Source organism: Arvicanthis niloticus, chromosome 18 (genome assembly GCF_011762505.2).
Source record: "Arvicanthis niloticus isolate mArvNil1 chromosome 18, mArvNil1.pat.X, whole genome shotgun sequence".
Taxonomy (NCBI): domain Eukaryota; kingdom Metazoa; phylum Chordata; class Mammalia; order Rodentia; family Muridae; genus Arvicanthis; species Arvicanthis niloticus.
In genome coordinates this window covers 13,346,666-13,370,460 of record NC_047675.1, presented here as the reverse complement: position 1 = coordinate 13,370,460, position 23,795 = coordinate 13,346,666, and the positions used below count along the sequence as shown (strand labels likewise).

Below are 23,795 nucleotides of genomic sequence, written 5' to 3'. Positions count from 1 at the left end.
TTAACATCATTCCCACCCCTTCTTTTCCCCTTTCCAACTCTTCTCATGTCTCAACTATCTTTCAAATTCATGCTCTACTTATTTATTCATCTGTTTATATGTATGTGTATATACATACACACCCATTATATATGAATACAACCTTCTGAGTCCATCTAGTATTTTTCATATGTATATTTGGGTTTTTTGTTTTGTTTTTTTTTTGTTTTGTTTTGTTTTTTTGGTGTTTTTTGTTTTTTTGCTTTTGGGGTTTTTTTTGTTTGTTTGTTTTTTTGTTTTGTTTTGTTTTTCTGGTTTTTTCGAGACAGGGTTTCTCTGTGTAGCCCTGGCTGTCCTGGAACTCACTCTGTAGACCAGGCTGGCCTCGAACTCAGAAATCCGCGCCTGCCTCTGCCTCCCAAGTGCTGGGATTAAAGGCGTGCGCCACCACTGCCTGGCGTATATTTGTTTAAGGATAACTTTATGGTTAACTTATGACCTATCAGAGTTATCAAGCTTGTCCCCAGAGAAGACTGATTCCAATATTTATATATGCATGTATACACACATTCATATAAGAACACAGATACAACCATCTGTATCCATTTAGTATTGTTTATATAAATGTGTTTACGGCTGACTACAGAATTGACTATCAGGATTATCAGGTTTGTCCCTGGAAAAGATTGATTCTTCTTCTGAGCAGATATCAGTTGTCTTCTTTCTTCATTTAGGAGTATGGCCTTGTAAGAGCTCTATCGCCAGGCAGTGGTGTCACACGCCTTTAATCCCAGCACTTGGGAGGCAGAGGCAGGCAGATTTCTGAGTTCAAGGCCAGCCTGATCTACAGAGTGAGTTCCAGGACAGCCAGGGCTACACAGAGAAACCCTGTCTCGAAAAACCAAAAAAAAAAAAAAAGAAAGAAAGAAAAAAAAAAGAGTTCTATCCACCTTGGCACATCAGCTAATGTTGTCATTGTATGGGCTGTTGAGATGTCATGTCATGCAGCTTCCCTGTCATATGTAGAAGGCACTATCTTGTAGCTGGTTTTGAGAACCGCACTAGCCCACGTTTGGGCAGCCAAAAATGTTGAGGCCCGAGCTGCCCCACTTTGGGCGGCCAAAAATGTTGGGAACAGCACTAGTCCCTGTTCGGGCACCAAAAATGTTGCAGCCCTCTCTTCTCCACGCTTCGTGGCCACTGTTTCCCAGCCCAAGCTGCCGCTCAGGTCTGCGGGTCGGGGTTCAGCAAGAGAGAGAGTGAGGACGGACTCGAAGAATGAAGACCAGACAGAGTGTGATTCAATCCCATTTATTCTTCAGTCTCTCTTCCTAGTCCAAGTCCCAAGTCTAGCTGTACTATCTAAAGAGTCTCCCTAAAGAGTATATCTCTCTGCCGTCTGCTTCTGCCTTTTATATGTCTCACTTCTAAGCCATGCCTGTAAGTTATACCTTTAATCATGCCCTTAGGTCTTGTCTCTAAATCTGATCTCTAGGTCACATCTTAAGTCACACACCTTTAATCTCACACACCTTTAATCTCACACACCCAAGGAAAGTCCTGGGTATCCAAAGCAAGATGTTATCAGAGTGTGCTCAGTTGTTCTAGGCTATTGTAATCCAAGTCTCATGTCAGGGTATATGGCTCAAGATGGCTGCAAAGCTGACAGCCGCTTTCTGCTAAAAGTCGGCCCCCAACAGCTGGTTTTTCTAGCAGTTATTTCATTCACTCTGAAATAGGATTCTTTATATTGAGTTATTAATAATTAATAATCTCTATTTTTATTTCTCCAAGTAGTAAACATTTTTCTATAACCTCTTTACATAATTCAAAACTGAATTTTTTTAACTCTATCTACAAGGCACTTCAAGTTCCTCATGTAACTTTAGTGCGTTCCATGATTTTAACAAGCAGCTAGTGAAAACTGTAAGAACAGTAGCTCTGTATACTTCTCATAGTTATAACTATACTTATAGTTCTTAAGTTTACCAAATATGCACAAAGTAAGAAGCTTAAAATTTGCCACATTTTATGTGATCACTATACTTAGACTCTTCAGTACCAGCAGGAAAAAATGGAATTGTCTTCTAGGTGTAACAATAAATTGCTGGCTGCCCTTTACTACGTATATTAACAGAGTAGCTCCAGGCCCCTGAGGAATTTGTATACTAAGCTTTTGAATTCTTGTCAGGAAGATACCACCTCCTTTACCACTAAGCAGGCCCAGTATTTTAACAGCATGTGCCATTCAGTGTGAACAACTCTGATCTGTGTCCAGTTGTCCTGTAGTAGAGGCATGAGTATCTCCTTTCTGGGTTTCCTTCTTTCAAGTAGCTCAGAATGTATATCAAATGCTTCTTAGTGATTCTGAAACCTCTGTGATAATAATCTTTATTAATCCCAAATTGTGTTCATATGCTGATTACTACTTTTTCAAATCATTTAAAAGCATAATCATGTGTATATATGTGTATATAAAATGGGACCTATTAGTACCATTTATAGGCCATGATCTAGCTATTCCAACAATGGCTGCCTGTGAATAGAATTTCGAATAATCTAGTAGTTGCTCAGTTCCTGAGGATGGGTGTCTCAACTGGTCTTCAGTATATGCCAGAATCCCAAAGAAATAGGCTCTAATGCCAGTGAAGGAGTGTTCGTGCTAGTGAGGTCAAGAACAAGCAGGCAAAAAATAAGAAGCTTCCTTCTTCCATATCCTTTTATATTGGCTTCCAGTGGAAGGTGTGGACCTTCACACCTCAAAAGATCTGGATTAAAGATATGTCTTGCCACCTCAAAGATCTGGATTCAAAGTGAATCAAGCAAATCTACTTCATAGGTGTGCAAAGCCATTTTGGGGTGGCGTTCAGAATGTCACCATGGAATAAAATTTGAGCCTATTTTGGAGAATTCATTTCCAAGGTGGTTCTGAAGGAGAAGAGTGTCTTAGCTATGCCTATTATTGCTGTGATGAAATATCACAACCAAAAGCAACTTGGGGAGGAAAGGGTTTGTTTGGTTTAAGTCTCCTGAGATGCAGTCCATTGAGGAAAGCCAGGGCAGGAACTATACTGGGCAGGAACCTGGAGGCAAGAACTGATGCAGAGGCCATGGAGCAGTGCTTGTTATGGGCCTGCTCTTCATGGCTTGCTCAGCCTGCTTTCTTTCAGCACCAGGACCACCAACCCACACGGGTTGGGTGTTCCCACATCGATCATTAATTAAGAAAATGTTCTTGCCTACATCCCAGTCTTATGAAAGCATTTTTTCAGTTGAGGTTCCCTCCTCTCAGGTGACCTGTGTCAAGGTGAGGTAAAACTAGCCAGCACACGGGCAGATACAGATGGAATGCACATGTAGTTGCACGGAGATGGGGCAGTATGGAAACCTGGTGGCAACTGTTCTGTTAGAATGTCTATGTGAGTCGTAGGAAAGGAGTGGGCAAACATGAAATAAGGCTTTCCCATGGGAGGTGAGGTGTGTTCTACAGTCTGAATAAAAACTAAGAAAGAAACAAGGAGAGAAAGGAGGGAGGGAGAGAGGAGGGAGGGAGGGAGGGAGGGAGGGAAGGAAGGAAGGAAGGAAGGAAGGAAGGAAGGAAGGAAGGAAGGAAGGAAAAAGAAAAAAGAAATACATAAAGGAGGGCAACTTTGCATGTTTGATAATTGTCCTAAGTGCAATGTGAAGGATGCATGACTGAATGAGAGGAGATTGCTAGTACCCAAATCCCTGACATTGCCAGGTAAATGTGAAAGTGAATACACCCTCATAGTAAGCTTGTGACAGTAAAGCTATCAGTCACCTTCATCAAACGCTATAATTCTCTATTCAGAGGCAAAGTGTCTTTAGTCTAATAGTAGGAATGCTAAGGTATTTGCTATGTGGACATAAAATTATTCTACCTGGAGTTAGGCGTCTGAGTGCAACGAATTATGAGAATGAACAAATTACTCAACATTTTTTAACACAACTATTACATATACTACCTTTATACACTTGTATAAAACTTGACACAAATTAATAAAATGTGAATGTTAGTTTTCTAGGCATCTTGTTGGGAAAAAGCATTTCTTTAAAATATTCACTACATGATTGTCATTTTAGAGCATATGAGAATGAAACCACTTTTAATATTCCAAGAGTCACCTCTTAATAGTCACTAAGTAAAAATTAGTATTATACAAATAATAAATTCTATTCTTTAAATAGGTGCTCACTCACCTGGCCTTTGCATTAGTATGATGTTTGGTTTCACTCTCAACCTATTGTTTTCCAGAGACATTTTATTCATGCACTTTGCAATCACTTTCTGTGATATGGATTTATAAAGACAGATCTTCCATAACTCAGAATCATAAACCTGATTTATTTGACTTCCAAGGTTTCAGGTGTTGAGATACTATGATTGAACATGGTGCTGAACCTTCCTGTGATAGACAGGTGTGGCTTTAAGGGTGAAAATGTAAAATGTGACTGGGGTCAAAATGTTACCTTGCATCTTGAAATAAAAGAAGATTTAAGAGGCAGACAGTGGTGGCACATGCCTTTAATCACAGCACACAGGAGACAGAGGCACAGATCTCTCTGAGTTCAAGGCCAGCCTGGTTTACCTAATGAGTGCCAGGACAGCCAGGACTACTTAGAGAGACTCTGTCTCAAAAAGCCAAAATAATCATCATCATCACCATCACCATAATAAATAATTTAACTATATAGTTTTTACTTTTTTATTTACTATTTTCCTTTTTGATGTTGTTTAATGGTTCTTTGTGAATTTCACATCATGTGCCCCAATCTCACTCATCTCTCCCTCCCCTCATGCCTTTGCATCATCCCCCCAACAAAGAAAAAAAAATCTTTATGTGGGAAGCGTAGTGTGTCACCCTGTGTCCCATTCTTTGCTTGCAAAAGTTCATTTCCATGACTCATTGGTCTGGTATTAGGCCCCTGGCTTCTGCTACTCAGTCAATACTGGAACCTCACTGGGACTCCTCTCAGATACCCTGCTATTGCCCTGTGTCATGGAGATCTGGTAGTTTTGGATCTGTAGGACAGGCCCCTTCATGCACTCCAGCAGTTTATCAATGGGGTAGATATTAGGGTGGGCCAATTCAAAGCCTTGAGCAATCCCTGCAACTAGGGCCAGCTCCACCCTGCTGCAGGAAAGGTGCAGGGTCTGCTCTCCTGAGTGCTGCAGCTGGTGGGGCACATGACCATTCTCCCACTTTCATGACCCTGAGGTCAGCTCTCCTGCCTGCTGTAGGTGGCAAGGGGCAAGACCTGAGGTCATCTCTCCCTCCCCCATGTCAATGCATGACAGACAAGTTGCAGGGCCAGCTTACCTGTACCCCCACCATCAGGGTCAGTTCTACTGTGCTGCCCAGGTGAGGAACCAGGCCTGCTCTCCCAAGTGCTGCAGCAGGTGAGAGAAAGGGGGCCAGCTCTCTTGCCCTCATCACCTGTCAGGGCCAACTCTCTAGCCAGCTGCCAGTGTCAAGGGCAAAGGGAGGGATCTCCCTCTCACCACCTAGGGCTAGCTGGCTCTCCCACACTCACACCTTCAGGGCCTGCTCATCTGACACCCCCACATCTAAGGCTATGCTGCCCTGATGAGGGTCAGGGCCTGCCCTCCTGAGTGCTGTAGCAGGTGAGGGGCAGGACCAGCTCTCCCACTCTGATGACCTCAGGAGCCAGCTTTCTGGTCTGCTATAGGTGGCAAGGGCAAGAGAGAGAAACAAGTGGTGGGGTCAGCTGTCTGCTCTCATGGCCAGCTTTCCCAAGATGCCGGGTGAGGGGTGGGACCACTTCTGCCCAGCCCTTAGATATCAACATGTCCTGGGTGGGAGCCCAGACCAGGAACATCCAACTGACCTTTGGTAGTAACAACCCTGCTGCTGCTGCTGCTGGGCCACAGACCCAGATATGGCCCAGTGTCAGCACAGGCCTGGATCCCACCATGGTCCCAGGTGGCATCACTGGCTACTCACATGAGGCTGTTCCTCACTACCCTCAAGTCTACATTCTGCCTCTCTTCATTGTGCCCACACCCTTCTGTTTCGTCTCTTCCATTTTCCCACCACTTACTCCTTTTAATGGCACCTGGGTGTCTCAGTGTCTGGGTCATCCCAGGAGTGGTCTCTGCAGAGTTATACCCTGCTTATGCATTGTTGCCCTGAGTTAGCTACTAATCATTCAGATGTCCATAGATCAGGACACTTAGTGTAGACGTAGCCTCTCTCCTCTGCCCCCTACTGATGCACATGTGACACAGCAGCCACACCTGCAATGCCTCTAGGGGCAGGTATAATTTGAAAAGATATGTAGGTCTAGGCTTGTGGGTAAGAGATAGTGTCCGACCGACATATAAGGACCTGAGGTCCATCCTCATCATCACAAAAAAAAGGGACAAAAAAGAAAATGCTGGAAACAATTGTTTATGACAATACAAATTTCTTTTGAAGGTCTCATCACAAATATACTCTTAACAATGAGAAGTATATTTTCCTTAATTGTTCTAATTCAGGGTCATCTGCTTTTTAAAAATTTAGTCAAACTTGTTAAAATATGATCAGACATAACTTATGTTTAGGTAGAATTATTTTAATAATCATTCTATGTATTGTACTTCTTTTTGCTTTTAAGTGTATTTATCAGGACGACTGCAAAATTTTACATCTTGTTTGTTTTCCTTGTAGATTTATTCCTCACCACAGTGTCTGCCTCTAATTCCTTCCGATTTGAGATATGGGAAAACTTGGTAAGAAATCGTTTCTCTGAAGAATTTTTAAATTCCCCACAAGGATACACAACTTATAAAATAAGATTATGTGATCAATCCATTAGTTTCAGTGATAAACAGAACACCATTAAGAGCTGTTGGCTACATGGCTGCGCCTGCCCGCACTGCTGAATGCTGAAGAAAGTCATTGTGAAGCATCAGGTCCTCTGAGGGCTTCTAGGCAGGACTGCCAATTAAAGCAGTAAGCCTGCTCTCATGGAGATGTTAACAGGGCCCTGCTGGGCTGCCAGCCACTGAAAGACATACTGACAGTTAATTTTTCACCTTGGTGATTCAGGAACATTTTTAAAAAGTAATTTTTTTCTCCTCACCTTTAGGTCTACGTAATTACACACACACAATAAATAATAATTGGGAGAGGCAAGAAAAGTTGTGTGCATAATCAAAGTACATTATATACATTTATGAAAGTGTCAAAAAAACAAAACTAACTAATTGTAAAGGAATAGTTAATAACAACTGATAATAAATTTACTGCCGGATTGACTGATTAAGGAGGGGCCTTTCCCCATAGGTGTTTTCTCCTTTTTTAAGAGTTAATAAAAGAATTTCAAGGCAGATCATGATTTGATTCTTAGCTTGATATATGTAACATGAAAGATAAATTAATGAAGAACAAACCACCAGAAATATCAAAGCTCAATTCCAGGCTGCATAATGGAAAACAGAATTTTAGGCCAGTAGAAGTGACCAACTCTGACCTTTGTCACATATTAGTCAAGCATGAAAGTGTCTGTCATCATGGAAAATGGGCTAGTAGTCTGCTTGGTAGAACGTGTGAGAAGGAAGCAGATGGGTACATAGTAGGTATTACAGTTTATTTTTAGATCTTTTGATTTCTCACCTAATTACTCCTGATTATCTGATTATCTGATTATCTTTTATACAGTCCAAATTAAATCCCTTTAGATTTTTATAAAAATCTAGATTCTATAAAAATTCTATAAAATTTAGATTTTTTTGTTTGTTTGTTTGTTTGTTTTGTTTTTCGAGACAGGGTTTCTCTGTGTAGTCCTGGCTGTCCTGGGACTCACTCTGTAGACCAGGCTGGCCTCAAACTCAGAAATCTGCCTGCCTCTGCCTCCCAAGTACTGGGATTAAAGGTGTGCACCACCACTGCCCGGCTAAAATTTAGATTTTATAAAAACAGACCCTTAGAGATTTTATAAAAATTGTAATAAATAATCAGTTCTAACAAATGTACAGCACAAGTGGGACGAGATTGCTGGAAAGTCATCTCTTATCACAGGGCCAGTGATGTTGTTGGTGACTCAGGAAACTAAGGATCTGTTAAAACCAGAGCCTCTAAATGCTTCTGAATGATGGCAGTTGGTTTTTGGTTTTTTTTTTAATGCATCAAGGAAAGGAGGAAGATGTTGAAGTACAAAGAGTAATCTTGTTCAATGTCCTGTTTTTTAAAACATAGCTTTTTTTTTCTGATGATAGCAAATCTTGTTAATATATACTTTTTATAGTTGACACAAAGATTCCCACTGCTAGGGAGCACTTGTTTGGAGATGGCCTTTCATTCCTACCTCAAGTAAATCTTCAGCTTAGACTATCCCAAAATACCTATTAAATTACTTTATCCTGGGGATGGGAGAGCAAGACTCAATGCAAATAAGTAGACTTTGTAAGTGAGATTCTGGAGTACTTTTACATGTATAGGATCCCTCTCATCCTAGCCTGAGTGCAGGTAATCAAGCACAGCATAACATGTTATGTCATGAGGCATACAATTCTTGATTGAGATCCTTTTACTTTAACAGTTTTTTTCCTTTGAAGAAAACAAATCGTTTTAGTAACTAAAACTAAGTTGTTTCAATAAACTGGCAGGGTCAGTGAGGAGCCATTGAAGTAAACGTTTTCAAGCACTTAGGAAAAAAGCCTAGACACCTGTCTTTAATCCTAGCACTTGAAAGGTTGAGGTACACAGATGTCTGTGAGTTGAGACCAGCCTGCTCTACATGGCACATTCTAGACCAGCCCGTGCTATATACAGACCTTGCTTCAAGCAAAAATCAAAAATAACACAAGCAAAATAACCAGGGGCCTAGAGAGATCATTCTGTAGTTAGCACCAGCTGCTCTTCCAAGGACCCTGGGTTTGAGTTCAAGTCTCACCTGACATGGTGGCTCACAAATCCAGTCCTAAGGGAGCCAGTGCTGCCTTCTGGCCTCCAAAAGCACTGCATGCCTATGATATACAGACATACATGCAGACAGAACACACACACAAAATAAAAGTTTAAATGTTGTTCAAAAACAAAGTAATTTTCTTTCATGAAGCACTTGCTAGAGATGGTAAGACAGGTTTGATTTCGGGAGACTGGTTACAGTAGGGCTGTGATATAGGGGGAGACTGGTTACAGTAGGGCTGTGATATAGGGGGAGACTGGTTACAGTAGGGCTGTGATATAGGGGGAGACTGGTTACAGTAGGGCTGTGATATAGGGGGAGACTGGTTACAGTAGGGCTGTGATATAGGGGGAGACTGGTTACAGTAGGGCTGTGATATAGGGGGAGACTGGTTACAGTAGGGCTGTGATATAGGGGGAGACTGGTTACAGTAGGGCTGTGATATAGGGGGAGACTGGTTACAGTAGGGCTGTGATATAGGGGGAGACTGGTTACAGTAGGGCTGTGATATAGGGGGAGACTGGTTACAGTAGGGCTGTGATATAGGGGGAGACTGGTTACAGTAGGGCTGTGATATAGGGGGAGACTGGTTACAGTAGGGCTGTGATATAGGGGGAGACTGGTTACAGTAGGGCTGTGATATAGGGGGAGACTGGTTACAGTAGGGCTGTGATACAGGGGGAGACTGGTTACAGTAGGGCTGTGATATAGGGGAGACTGGTTACAGTAGGGCTGTGATATAGGGGAGACTGGTTACAGTAGGGCTGTGATATAGGGGGAGACTGGTTACAGTAGGGCTGTGATATAGGGGGAGACTGGTTACAGTAGGGCTGTGATATAGGGGAGACTGGTTACAGTAGGGCTGTGATATAGGGGGAGACTGGTTACAGTAGGGCTGTGATATAGGGGGAGACTGGTTACAGTAGGGCTGTGATATAGGGGAGACTGGTTACAGTAGGGCTGTGATATAGGGGAGACTGGTTACAGTAGGGCTGTGATACAGGGGGAGACTGGTTACAGTAGGGCTGTGATATAGGGGAGACTGGTTACAGTAGGGCTGTGATATAGGGGAGGCTGGTTACAGTAGGGCTGTGATATAGGGGGAGACTGGTTACAGTAGGGCTGTGATATAGGGGGAGACTGGTTACAGTAGGGCTGTGATATAGGGGGAGGCTGGTTACAGTAGGGCTGTGATATAGGGGGAGACTGGTTACAGTAGGGCTGTGATATAGGGGGAGGCTGGTTACAGTAGGGCTGTGATATAGGGGGAGGCTGGTTACAGTAGGGCTGTGATATAGGGGAGGCTGGTTACAGTAGGGCTGTGATATAGGGGGAGACTGGTTACAGTAGGGCTGTGATATAGGGGGAGGCTGGTTACAGTAGGGCTGTGATATAGGGGAGACTGGTTACAGTAGGACTGTGATATAGGGGAGGCTGGTTACAGTAGGGCTGTGATATAGGGGAGACTGGTACAGTAGGGCTGTGATATAGGGGGAGGCTGGTTACAGTAGGGCTGTGATATAGGGGGAGACTGGTTACAGTAGGGCTGTGATATAGGGGGAGACTGGTTACAGTAGGGCTGTGATATAGGGGGAGGCTGGTTACAGTAGGGCTGTGATACAGGGGGAGACTGGTTACAGTAGGGCTGTGATATAGGGGGAGGCTGGTTACAGTAGGGCTGTGATACAGGGGGAGACTGGTTACAGTAGGGCTGTGATATAGGGGAGGCTGGTTACAGTAGGGCTGTGATACAGGGGGAGACTGGTTACAGTAGGGCTGTGATATAGGGGGAGGCTGGTTACAGTAGGGCTGTGATATAGGGGGAGACTGGTTACAGTAGGGCTGTGATATAGGGGAGACTGGTTACAGTAGGGCTGTGATATAGGGGGAGGCTGGTTACAGTAGGGCTGTGATACAGGGGGAGACTGGTTACAGTAGGGCTGTGATATAGGGGGAGACTGGTTACAGTAGGGCTGTGATACAGGGGGAGACTGGTTACAGTAGGGCTGTGATATAGGGGGAGACTGGTTACAGTAGGGCTGTGATATAGGGGGAGACTGGTTACAGTAGGGCTGTGATACAGGGGGAGACTGGTTACAGTAGGGCTGTGATATAGGGGGAGACTGGTTACAGTAGGGCTGTGATATAGGGGGAGACTGGTTACAGTAGGGCTGTGATATAGGGGGAGGCTGGTTACAGTAGGGCTGTGATATAGGGGGAGACTGGTTACAGTAGGGCTGTGATATAGGGGGAGACTGGTTACAGTAGGGCTGTGATATAGGGGGAGACTGGTTACAGTAGGGCTGTGATACAGGGGGAGACTGGTTACAGTAGGGCTGTGATATAGGGGGAGACTGGTTACAGTAGGGCTGTGATATAGGGGGAGACTGGTTACAGTAGGGCTGTGATACAGGGGGAGACTGGTTACAGTAGGGCTGTGATATAGGGGGAGACTGGTTACAGTAGGGCTGTGATATAGGGGGAGGCTGGTTACAGTAGGGCTGTGATATAGGGGGAGACTGGTTACAGTAGGGCTGTGATATAGGGGTAGACTGGTTACAGTAGGGCTGTGATATAGGGGTAGACTGGTTACAGTAGGGCTGTGATATAGGGGGAGACTGGTTACAGTAGGGCTGTGATACAGGGGGAGACTGGTTACAGTAGGGCTGTGATATAGGGGTAGACTGGTTACAGTAGGGCTGTGATATAGGGGGAGACTGGTTACAGTAGGGCTGTGATATAGGGGGAGACTGGTTACAGTAGGGCTGTGATATAGGGGGAGGCTGGTTACAGTAGGGCTGTGATATAGGGGGAGGCTGGTTACAGTAGGGCTGTGATATAGGGGGAGACTGGTTACAGTAGGGCTGTGATATAGGGGGAGACTGGTTACAGTAGGGCTGTGATATAGGGGGAGACTGGTTACAGTAGGGCTGTGATATAGGGGGAGACTGGTTACAGTAGGGCTGTGATACAGGGGGGGGACTGGTTACAGTAGGGCTGTGATATAGGGGAGACTGGTTACAGTAGGGCTGTGATATAGGGGAGACTGGTTACAGTAGGGCTGTGATATAGGGGGAGGCTGGTTACAGTAGGGCTGTGATATAGGGGGAGACTGGTTACAGTAGGGCTGTGATATAGGGGAGACTGGTTACAGTAGGGCTGTGATATAGGGGAGACTGGTTACAGTAGGGCTGTGATATAGGGGGAGACTGGTTACAGTAGGGCTGTGATATAGGGGAGACTGGTTACAGTAGGGCTGTGATATAGGGGGAGACTGGTTACAGTAGGGCTGTGATATAGGGGGAGACTGGTTACAGTAGGGCTGTGATATAGGGGGAGACTGGTTACAGTAGGGCTGTGATATAGGGGAGACTGGTTACAGTAGGGCTGTGATATAGGGGAGACTGGTTACAGTAGGGCTGTGATATAGGGGAGACTGGTTACAGTAGGGCTGTGATATAGGGGAGACTGGTTACAGTAGGGCTGTGATATAGGGGAGACTGGTTACAGTAGGGCTGTGATATAGGGGGAGGCTGGTTACAGTAGGGCTGTGATATAGGGGGAGACTGGTTACAGTAGGGCTGTGATATAGGGGGAGACTGGTTACAGTAGGGCTGTGATATAGGGGAGACTGGTTACAGTAGGGCTGTGATATAGGGGAGACTGGTTACAGTAGGGCTGTGATATAGGGGAGACTGGTTACAGTAGGGCTGTGATATAGGGGGAGACTGGTTACAGTAGGGCTGTGATACAGGGGGAGACTGGTTGCAGTAGGGCTGTGATACAGGGGGAGACTGGTTACAGTAGGGCTGTGATATAGGGGAGACTGGTTACAGTAGGGCTGTGATACAGGGGGAGACTGGTTGCAGTAGGGCTGTGATACTGGGGGAGACTGGTTACAGTAGGGCTGTGATATAGGGGAGACTGGTTACAGTAGGGCTGTGATATAGGGGGAGACTGGTTACAGTAGGGCTGTGATATAGGGGGAGACTGGTTACAGTAGGGCTGTGATACAGGGGAGACTGGTTACAGTAGGGCTGTGATATAGGGGGAGACTGGTTACAGTAGGGCTGTGATACAGGGGGAGACTGGTTGCAGTAGGGCTGTGATACAGGGGGAGACTGGTTACAGTAGGGCTGTGATATAGGGGAGACTGGTTACAGTAGGGCTGTGATACAGGGGGAGACTGGTTACAGTAGGGCTGTGATACAGGGGGAGACTGGTTACAGTAGGGCTGTGATATAGGGGAGACTGGTTACAGTAGGGCTGTGATATAGGGGGAGACTGGTTACAGTAGGGCTGTGATATAGGGGGAGACTGGTTACAGTAGGGCTGTGATACAGGGGAGACTGGTTACAGTAGGGCTGTGATATAGGGGAGGCTGGTTACAGTAGGGCTGTGATATAGGGGAGACTGGTTACAGTAGGGCTGTGATATAGGGGGAGACTGGTTACAGTAGGGCTGTGATATAGGGGAGACTGGTTACAGTAGGGCTGTGATATAGGGGAGGCTGGTTACAGTAGGGCTGTGATATAGGGGAGACTGGTTACAGTAGGGCTGTGATACAGGGGGAGACTGGTTACAGTAGGGCTGTGATACAGGGGGAGACTGGTTACAGTAGGGCTGTGATATAGGGGAGGCTGGTTACAGTAGGGCTGTGATATAGGGGGAGACTGGTTACAGTAGGGCTGTGATACAGGGGGAGACTGGTTACAGTAGGGCTGTGATATAGGGGGAGACTGGTTACAGTAGGGCTGTGATACAGGGGGAGACTGGTTACAGTAGGGCTGTGATACAGGGATGAGAGTTTGAGGCTGAACTACAAATACAACAAAATGAGGTTTTTATTGTCAAGAAACAAAAGAAGTTAAGAGGAAAAATTATCTTTATTTGAACTCACCTAACAGGATCCTAGCTCAAGCCAGGCCAGAGCTAACGGTTAACTGAAGGAAGAGATAATCTCACTACCATAATTGAGTTACAGTTTTGTAGTTCTATAGGGATGGAAAGGAAAGGCCAAGTTTAGGCTAAGCAGAATTCTTAAAAGAGCCTAACAGAAGTTAAATCAAAGAGAGATTTTGTGTCATTTGACTTTGAGAGACAGTAACACTGGGAATATCATTAATATAAATGAAGGGAAATATATATATTGAAAATTAACTCAATCAGATAACAGTATTCTCAAAATAGTTAACCATTTTCAGTGAAAGACTGGTCAAATACTTTGCAGCAATATATCAATTGACCAAATAGAATCTTAAATGTATAAAAGCACATTAACTAGTAGAACATCAGAGCTCCAATAGATCTTTCCTAGGGTATTATGCATGCTCAGCTCATGATCAAGCTCTGGGAAATGCAGATGTAGGGGCCAAGAGGATGGCCAAGACTGATAGGCCAGTGACTTCTCACCAGGAAGTGTGATGAGAGATACAAACCTTACATTACAGAGAACAAACCATGGCAACAGTTGTTGAGCTCTGCTCCACCCAGGATTGTCAGTGAAGATTGACTATTTGAAATGGCTAGCTAGAAGTGTTTTAATGATGGGAAGTCAGAGAGGAAGAGACAGTCAAGAAGTAAAGTGTACAAAAATCACCAAATGCACTCAGGTTAGAAGAGAGCCAATTTGATCCAGGTAATGAAAGAAAATGTTGGAAATTAAGGTGAGAAAAACTACTGTAGACAAGATTATTATGGTCAGACTTCTAAACTAAGTAATTTGATCTTTAATAATCTATTAAGAAGCTGTCAAATGATTTCAGACTGAGAAGCAGATGAGTAAAGCTTCATTACTCAGTTACTGATACCCAATATCAGACAGTTTGGTTAAAGAAAACCTGGAAGTGGTACAGTAGTGTGAGCAGGAGTCACAGTAACCTAGGGAAAAGATGAATTGCTTAAAGTAAATGTTGGGAGTGGATGAAGAGGGGTAGCTATGAGCAGGGAGAAGTAATGTGATTAATGTGATGGTAACTTGTACTTTGTTTGAATGACCTACCACAAATAGAAAGGGTGAAGAAAGTAACTAATACAGAGGGGGAAACCACATACTTTAGAAGAGTCATTCACAGAGCTGGTTAGATGAGGAGCCAGAATGCAAGGATGACAGCATCGTGGGACATCCTGGAGAACAAGCATGTCTCACCGTTTTGTCTTGAACTTGCTGGTTTCTTTGGTTATAGAAGTGGGACAGAGGTTGAGATGCTATAAGAATAAATAACAGAAGGTTAAATTATTCTTAAGTTTTCCACTTGACAGATGACTATGTTATGGTGGCTAATTCAGACTATTTTGGCTTCAACAGGGTGGAAACTTCTCTATCCGTAGTATCTTTGAAAAACCTAAAAATCTGATGGTGGTTGGACAGTCAGCGTTTGCAGACTTTGGTAAGATTGGTTTTGCCTCTTAATGCTCTCACATTTACAGATTCAAAACACAACAATGGCTAGAAATTACCAGATAATAGGTTATCTCATTCCTGTTTTTCCTGTTTTCTCTTATGTGCTTGTGTAGTTAAATTAATAGTGAACAAGTTATAGAATGATAAAGAAGAAACTAAAGCAAGGATTTATTACTTAGTAAATTTATTTTAACAAAATAGTTGTGAGAATTTTTGTCAAGAATTTTTTAGTTTGTATAAAATTGATTCTGTCTTCAGTTACATGGACAAATCCATTAAAAAAAGGTCATATTTTATAATTTTAGAAAAATGTAATATAATCTTATGAAATTCTTATAATGCTTAATACAAATGTTGTTGTAATTTCAGGTTAAACATGGTCAACTGCAATTATTATATCAAAACAACACTTAGAGCACTCAAGTTCCCTTTGAGTACAGATAGGTTATTTAGTAACAGTCTAACAAATTTAAACTTTTTTGTTGTTTCTTAATTAGAAATAAGACGTCAGATAAGCCATTATAGAGATTTCAATTTTGTACCTAATCTGTGTATTATTTAGCATCTGGATATTTTTATTCTCTCTCATGAAAGAATTTTAAAAATCAAGTACTGTCAGTAGATAAGAAATAGCTGCCTCATAAATGAGACTGTGTGGGGATGTTCTGTGTACAGCTCAGTGACTCATTTAAGGATACTTTTAATTTGAAATTTTCAAGTTAAAAGATATTCTTTATTTGTTTAATTCTTATAGTTGAAATATGTTAAGTAGCTTCATTATTTTTGTTATTATTATAAAGAATAATTAACTCCAATGAAAATCTTGGGTATCTTAGATTACTTTTAAATGTATTACTTTATCACTTTTTCCACTAGTCATAATTTTTCAAGGAAATATAGGATACTGTACTAAGTATAATATGGACAAACTCAATCAAGTTATGGGTCTAGTAAATCTGATGGGCTTTTATTTTCTCTGATGAATTGTATGGGATAGTCTTTTGTTCAATCAAATAATTCAGTACTTTCTTTAAAACTATATCAAAATTGTGTTAAACAGGTCTGGGAAAACAGTCAAGGTAGACCAGCTACATACAGTAGGCCCCACCTTAGTTTTGTGTCCCCAATACACAAAGAGGAACAGGAACCTCCCATGTTCCCATTTTTTCCTCACTTACCTTCCATCTTGTTTTATAATGAAAAGTTTATTCTATGTACAAGATGTTAATTAACATATTCAAATTTTATCTTTGAGTGCCTGTCATATGGATTAAGTCGTTTTAGATATTTGATATTTAGCTATGAATGAAACATATGCTCGTGAAATATAAATTCTATTGAAGAAAACTAAACAAAGTTATTCAGAAAGAGGAAAGAGCTTTGAAGAGTCAGACGGAGTGCTGAAGGGAAAAGTGGACAGCAAGTTACTGTAAGCAACACTGGTTGGAGCTCACGTTTGACCAAGACTTGGCATTAAAAAGCAAAAAAGAAGAGTGTTTCTTGGCAAGAATATATGTTGGTTTGTGGACTATAATGAGGAGTTTGGAAATTTCCAAATTAGATAAAAGAACCTGTGATAATCCAGGCAAAGATTATAGATAAAATGGAACCAGCCTTGGTTACCAGGAAATGGAAAGAAATGCTCACATTTAGGTATATTGGAGACAATGTTGGTAGCACATACTGATGGATTAGATATAAAATCAAAGATTAAAAGAAGATTTACAATGACTTAGGTTATTTAACCATAGCAGCTATCTCAATAGCAGTTATCTCAATAGCAGTGCCATTCAAGTGAAAGGAAAAGTCATTGTGTTTTTAATGAATAGTTGCTAAATATTCAAATGAAATATAAACAGGAAATACAAGCTCTGGAGACCTACCAGGTTTAACTACTAGCAAGGCCTTGTTTTGTCACCTTTTAGAAGATGGACAGTAGGTAATGGGTCATTGAAGGAACCTATCTCTGTAGCATCATGCCTCTCCAAAACTATTATTGTAACTTTCTCTAGCTAACTGGCCTTATGTTTTTCAAGTGCTCCCTCTTGCACCCACTTACCCTGCCTCACCCCTCTATAAAATGCTCTTCCTTTACATGCTCCTCTTTGTTCACTGTGCCACCACCCTCTGATCTCCCTGAACAGTTGCCATCTCCTGGAGGTCTTCCTTGCCCACTGTGTTCAGAGTTGTACACCATACCCCCAACACGGTGGACCTTCTTTTCCGTACCTAGTTTCTGCATCTAACATGCTAGACATCCTAACTATGAAACCCACAAAAATGTTTTCTTACTGTTTTTGTCAAGCCTAGACCAATGTTTCTTATAAATACTATTTTTTTAAATTTTAGTTATACCATATTCCTCTTCCCTTCCCTTCCCTCCCCCTAAGCCCCCATATTCCCGTCTTTGCTGTCTTTCAAATTTATATCCTCATTTTTTTTATTTAATTTTATATTTTACTTACTTTACATCCTACTCACTACCTCCTCACCTCCTAATCACCTCATCCCCTTCTCCTCTGAGCGGGTGAAGGCCCCTGGGTATCCCCCCCACCCCTGTCACTTCAAGACTCTGCAAGGCTAGGTGCTTCCTCTCCCACTGAGGCCAGACAAGGCAGCCCAGCTAGAAGAACAAATCCCACATACAGGCATCAGCTTTTGGGATAGCCCCCACTCCAGTTGTTCAGGACCCACATTAAGAGCCTGCAATCCTTCCTCCTATTCTTTCATAAGTGTTCCCAAGATCCATGCACTGTTTGGCTGTGGGTGTCTGCATCTGTCTTAGTCAGCTTCTGGGTAGAGCCTCTCAAAGGACAGCCATGCTAGACTCGCATCTGCAAGCATAACGGAGTATCATTAATAGTGTCAGGATTGGTGTTTACCTATGCTATGTGTGTGTGTATAAGAGAGAGAGAGAGAGAGAGAGAGAGAGAGAGGCGCAGGCAGAGACAGACAGAGACAGACAGAGAGACCCTAAATACATAAATATAATCTGCTCAGTCTGTTACAAAGCTACTTTTATGTATGTTTTTAAGACTGACCATTAGTATTAGAGAAACAATTGGTGTGTGCTTCTCTGAGGAAGACTCTCTTGCACTCTCCACATTCCTTATTTGCTTGTAGTTCTTTGTGTAGAACTAAACCTTCCTGAGATTTCCCCATCTTGTTCAGATTATGGTTAATCTGTCATGTTGGTAAGACTTTGTATTAGTCAGGCTTCTCTACAGTAACAAAACTTATAGAATATATCTGTGTATAGAAAGGAGATTGATCAGAATGACGTATAGGCTGCAGTCCAGCTAATGCAGCCATGGCGAGCTGTGAACCGAAAGTCCAAGAATCCAGTCCGCGAGGTTGCGTATGTTAGGTAGATTGTTAATAGTATGATTCCTTATGACTTATCAGACATTCTTAATATTTTACCCTCCTCACTCATCCTAAATATCTCCTCCCCCTAATTAGAGACACTGGTTTTTCCAACTTTCTTCAGATCACATGTACCTTGATATCCCTCTCCATTGCTCCCCCACCCCCAGCTTTCCTGGTTTCTCTAGTTACTCCTGGGTATACTCACATCTGAAGATTTAGAGCTAGGAGGCTCAGATGAGACAGGACATGTGCTGCTTGTCTTCCTGGGTCTGGGTTTTCTCAACCATTGTGATTTCTAGTTCAATCCACTGACCTGACAACACCCTGGAGAAGAGTGTGTCTTAAATAATTTTCATGAATTATTTTAAGTAAATGAAAAAAGTCCAGTGATTCTTTTGACTTTTAAGAATCAAGCTCAAATTTAGTGTAGAAATGTTTTCAAATGACATCCTAAAGCAAAGTGTTTAATATCATCCATAAAGAGAGAGTAATATGTCAGTACTTGTGATTGTTTTTATTAAAGTTAACTGACTGACTGACTGAGTGAACTAAAATCTATTCAGAATCTCTTAAATTGGTGAGGATTTCAATAGGAAATAACTTAGAACATATATATATATATATATATATATATATATATATATATATCTCATACTCTTTATATTTTCATTTTTTCTTATTTCTGACTTCTGACCACTGAAAATATTTGATGGGAAACAATACTTATATAGCTTCTCAATATCCTGTTATATCTTTACACTGACAATTTTGTTTTGATGTGATTCTAGTAAAAACAACCAATTTAAACATGTCTCCCTCTATCACTCCAAAAAAAGAATAATACTATTATAATGTTATACTAAAACAAACACTTCATTTTTACACATGGCCATGTGGCATATGCAGTGCTGAGGTATTGTTAGTCTGCTAATGCTGCAAAATTGTTTGAAACAAATACTACCTCTAATCCATCAGTATTCCCATTCCTTGTCACTTGTAGATTGTAGCCTTAGATGTCATATCAGGCATGATTAGTCCCAGAATCTCTATCTACTTTATAGCAAACAGTTGTACAAGATATCTATCGTGCTGTCAGAGATGTTGGATGTGGTTCTGATAAATACTTTGAATGTTCGATATTGGGAATGGTAATTGTGATGGTTAGCATTAATTGTTGACAAAATCTAGACACATCTAGGATCTAGGTCTCAGAGCTTGCATCTGGAGGATTGTCTTGATTTTGTTAACTGATATGGGACAACCTGTTATTAATTGTAGCAGAGAATCCTCAACTGTATAAAAGTAGTGAAGCCAGCTGAGCACAGGCTTGCATGCCTTCATTCCTCCATGTTCTGAACATGATGTGATGTGACCAGCTTGCTCTAGCTCCTGCTGATGGACACCCTACTCTGATGAAGTGTAACCTGGAACTATGAACCGAAATGAACCCTTCTCTCCTGAGCTGCTTTTGTCTAGGTGTTTAACCATAGTAACAGGAAGAGACACTAAGAGAAATTTGTATAAAAATTATAAAATTACTATGTTAGATTCTTGGGTTTTTTAATACATACTCAGCATTTACATTGGTTAGATACTTTTAAGGAAAAACTGGAACTCAGTATGGTCTGAAGCCTATATGTATAGGTTTTTATATGATAAATTCTTAACTTATGCATGAGGTTTTTATAAAGCTATACCTCAGTCCCAAAACTACTGCATATTTAACCTGTTTAACAATGTCTGTAAGTGTGAAAGCAAAATTACCCCTTTGAATATAGAATTTCTATAGAATAATGATATCTTTTACACTGTTGTACATATGATTTCCTAATTTAATAGATACCTTCAGTATTTAGTAATATAACACCACATGATTGTGAATGTGTCACTGTAATTGTTCTCTGATTAGTAGAACAACCCATTTCAGTGCCCTGTGAACTTCACAGTCTCTTCATTCTTTGATTTCTACAGCACTATAATAGTGACTACTGAAGACACCTTGTCTATTCTTAGCTCTAATAGATTCATACATCTAAGACAATGGTAAAATGTATTTCTCTCTGGCAAATTATACCTGAAAAGAATCCCCTGACATCAGACAGAGCAATGCAGAAGTCTGTGAATGTTATGGAGGGACTAAATACCCTGTACTATTTTCAAACAAGTCTGGCTGTTTGTTAATACTTCTTTTCTTCAGTGTAAACTCAGCAGTTTTCACTCTGTTGAAATGCAATGATTAGGAAAATCAGAGCTGTGTTGTTTCTTGGATTGTAGATGTGTACATAAGTCCTCTGTGCTTCACCCACCGAAGCGCTGAACAGAGGATTACATAGGTAGGTAAGTTGAATTAATACTGAAAGAGTAGGTAGATGGTAAGAATACCATTTGCTACTTTCCTTTTCCCCTGAGCATTCTGTTCCATTAGCAGCTTTGACAAGGTCATTCCTTGTCCCTATTCCCTTCCATAGTAGCACACATAGAGACAAATGGACATTATATGTATTTAATCTTCTCTGGCCTACCATCACATTACCCCATAGTTCTAGTAGTTTCAATTGGTAGGAATTTTTTAAGTTTTTTTTAATATATATATCAGTAACATGGAAAGGATCTAGAAATTAGGATATGCAAATGTTTACTTTTCTTTCATATTAATAATAACTTTTATATCAAGAATTATTTTTATAAGAATGTTGTTACAAGCCAGGCAGAGTGGTGAATGATATTAACCAACCTACATAGGAGGCTGAGTCAGGAAGATCACTTGAGCCAAGTTCAAGACCAATCTAGACAGCAAATCCCCATCTCTAGGGATGCAGCAGTGTTATATATGTGTTTCAAGTGGTCTTTCCAAATCTCTCTGAGACAAGAACTATTATTTATTCCACTATACAGTTGGGTGGTAGAGATTCAGAGGCTGAGAAGCATGCTCAAGAGCTAGGCTGAGAGTAGCAGAGACAGGAAGTGATGCTTGGTTCTGTATCAGCTTTGTGTGTCACACATGTGCTTCACATACTTCCCTCTTCTTCACCAGTTCCTACGATATGTGACTATCTATCATTGTGGATAGATAGTCACATCTATCTATCTTAGTTAGGGTATTATTGCTTTGAAGCAACACCATGACCACAGCAACTCTTTTTATAAAGGAAAACATTCAATTGGGGCTGGTTTACAGTTCAAAGCTTTAGTCCGCTATTGTCATGGCTGGGAGCATGGGGTAATGCAGGCAGACATGATGCTGGGAAAGGAGCTGAAATTCTTCATTCTGGATCCACAGGCAGCAGGAAGAGATGTGACTTGAGACCTCACAACCCACCCCTTGTGACACACTTCTTCAATAAAGCCACACCTACTGCAACAAGGCCACACCTCCTAATAGTGCCACTTCTTATGTGCCTATGGGAGCCATTTTTATTCAAACCACCACAACAACCAACCGTGAACTTCTGCTGTATAAAATTTTAAGGGTTTTAAACCATATATAATATTTTGATGTTTTCCTTCTATTTTTTTATACCTTTGATGGCTTTACTCTTAGAAAAGTTTCCTTTTTAATTCACTTTACATCATGATCACTGCCCTCACACAGTCCCTGCCCCCTTCCCTTCTCTGAGAGGGTGGAGGTCCCCCTGGGTATTCCCCAACCCTGGCACATCAAGTCTCTGCAGGGTTAGATGTCTCTTCTCCCACTGAGTCCAGACAAGGCATCCCAGTTAGGGGAGCATATTCTATAGACAGGCAACAGTTTTAGAGACAGCCCTTGCTCCAGTTGTTGGGGGACCCACAAGAAGGCTGAGCTGTACATCGGCTACATATGTACAGGGGAGCCTAGGTCCATCTCTCTATGTTCTTTGGTTGGTGGTTCAGTTGAAAAAGTTTTTATACTATATGACCATTTTTTTAAATTACCCATTTCAAAACCATACATGTGTAGCTCTTGAAGGTATATTTATTTGTTTTTTAGTTTCGGGGGGGGGGGGAACCAGAATTAAACAGAAATGAATGTGTTATAAAATTCACTAAGTGTTGATTTGTCTTGGCATGAGATTGCTGTTTTGAAAGATTTTAATACTTTCTCATCAAAGTAAATTCAGCCCATTATTAAGTTTCTATTACATATTGGGGGCCTCCTAAAAAGAAAATCCTTCATTTCCCTTTGAATTCAGTCAGTTTTTTAGCTATGGCTTACTGCCAAATTGTTGTTCCTCATTTGGGACCAGGATCTAACTTTATCTGAATATTCTTTCCTAAGTAGTAAGTACAAATATACGGAATTTTTTACCCTTGCTCATCAAATTTGGGGAGCCAGGGCATCATGGTAACCCTGTTTTTCTCCTTTGAGCTAACAGTCTACATGTGAGCCATCTACTGTTATCTCTCCCATGTGTGAACTGAGTGTCCTGTGTCATGGTGGTTGAGCACTCCTCCTCATGCTTTCACAGCAAGCCCTCCCAAACATCCACCTGTGTGGCCTGTGGCCTGTGATGACTAGATACATCATCTCTGTCTTCTGGCCCCAGGGTTCCTGATGAGAATGGGAAGTTTAAGTATTCCTTGCTCATGATAGTTGCTTGTCTGGAGATTTGCTTACTAGTGCCTCACAGAACCTTTGAGGCCTGTTCATCTGACTTCATTTTTTCTTCTGCTCATCACACTTGATGTCAGTTGTGCTGTCCTCCAGTGTTTGTCCTGTCTCTGCCACTGACCTTTCTCACTCTCCACTGAACTAATCTCTCTTGATATCATCTTGTTCATAAGTGATTTTCTTCATAGCTACCACGTTCCTGGTCATATTTCCTTTGCTTTTGAACTTGTTTCAGGTCACATTTTTGAGTTTTTAACCTGGTAAGTTTGATGGTAAGTCTTCCAGCAAGATGTTCTTTGTAATTTAATTTTGCTTCATTGAGTAGACTGTTTTCTCTTGCTCTCTGTGTGCTCTGTGCTTTGGATGTCGACATTGTTACAAAGTGGACATTTCACTATTACAGTCTAGTAATGGGGATTCTCTTCTTCCCCGGGGTTTGGTGCTATGTGTAGTATTTTAACTATGTGTAGTATCTATTTGGTAGTTTTCTCAGGTAGTTTTATAGATGATATTTCTGTC

At 41.6% G+C, this 23,795-nt stretch overlaps 1 protein-coding gene and 1 non-coding gene across 2 annotated transcripts in view; one reads left to right on the top strand and one right to left on the bottom strand.

Moving 5' to 3' along the window:
* Itfg1 (integrin alpha FG-GAP repeat containing 1) overlaps positions 1-23,795 on the top strand; it is a 137,751-nt gene that overhangs the window by 58,439 nt on the left and 55,517 nt on the right. The window contains exons 7-8 of the mRNA XM_034523105.2: positions 6,675-6,736; positions 15,224-15,305. Of these exons, the coding sequence (XP_034378996.1) occupies positions 6,675-6,736; positions 15,224-15,305 (144 nt within the window). The remainder of the gene's footprint in view (positions 1-6,674; positions 6,737-15,223; positions 15,306-23,795) is intronic.
* Positions 6,153-6,281, bottom strand: LOC117723569 (small nucleolar RNA SNORA17). Its single transcript, XR_004608678.1, has one exon. It is a non-coding gene; the product is annotated as a small nucleolar RNA SNORA17 (small nucleolar RNA).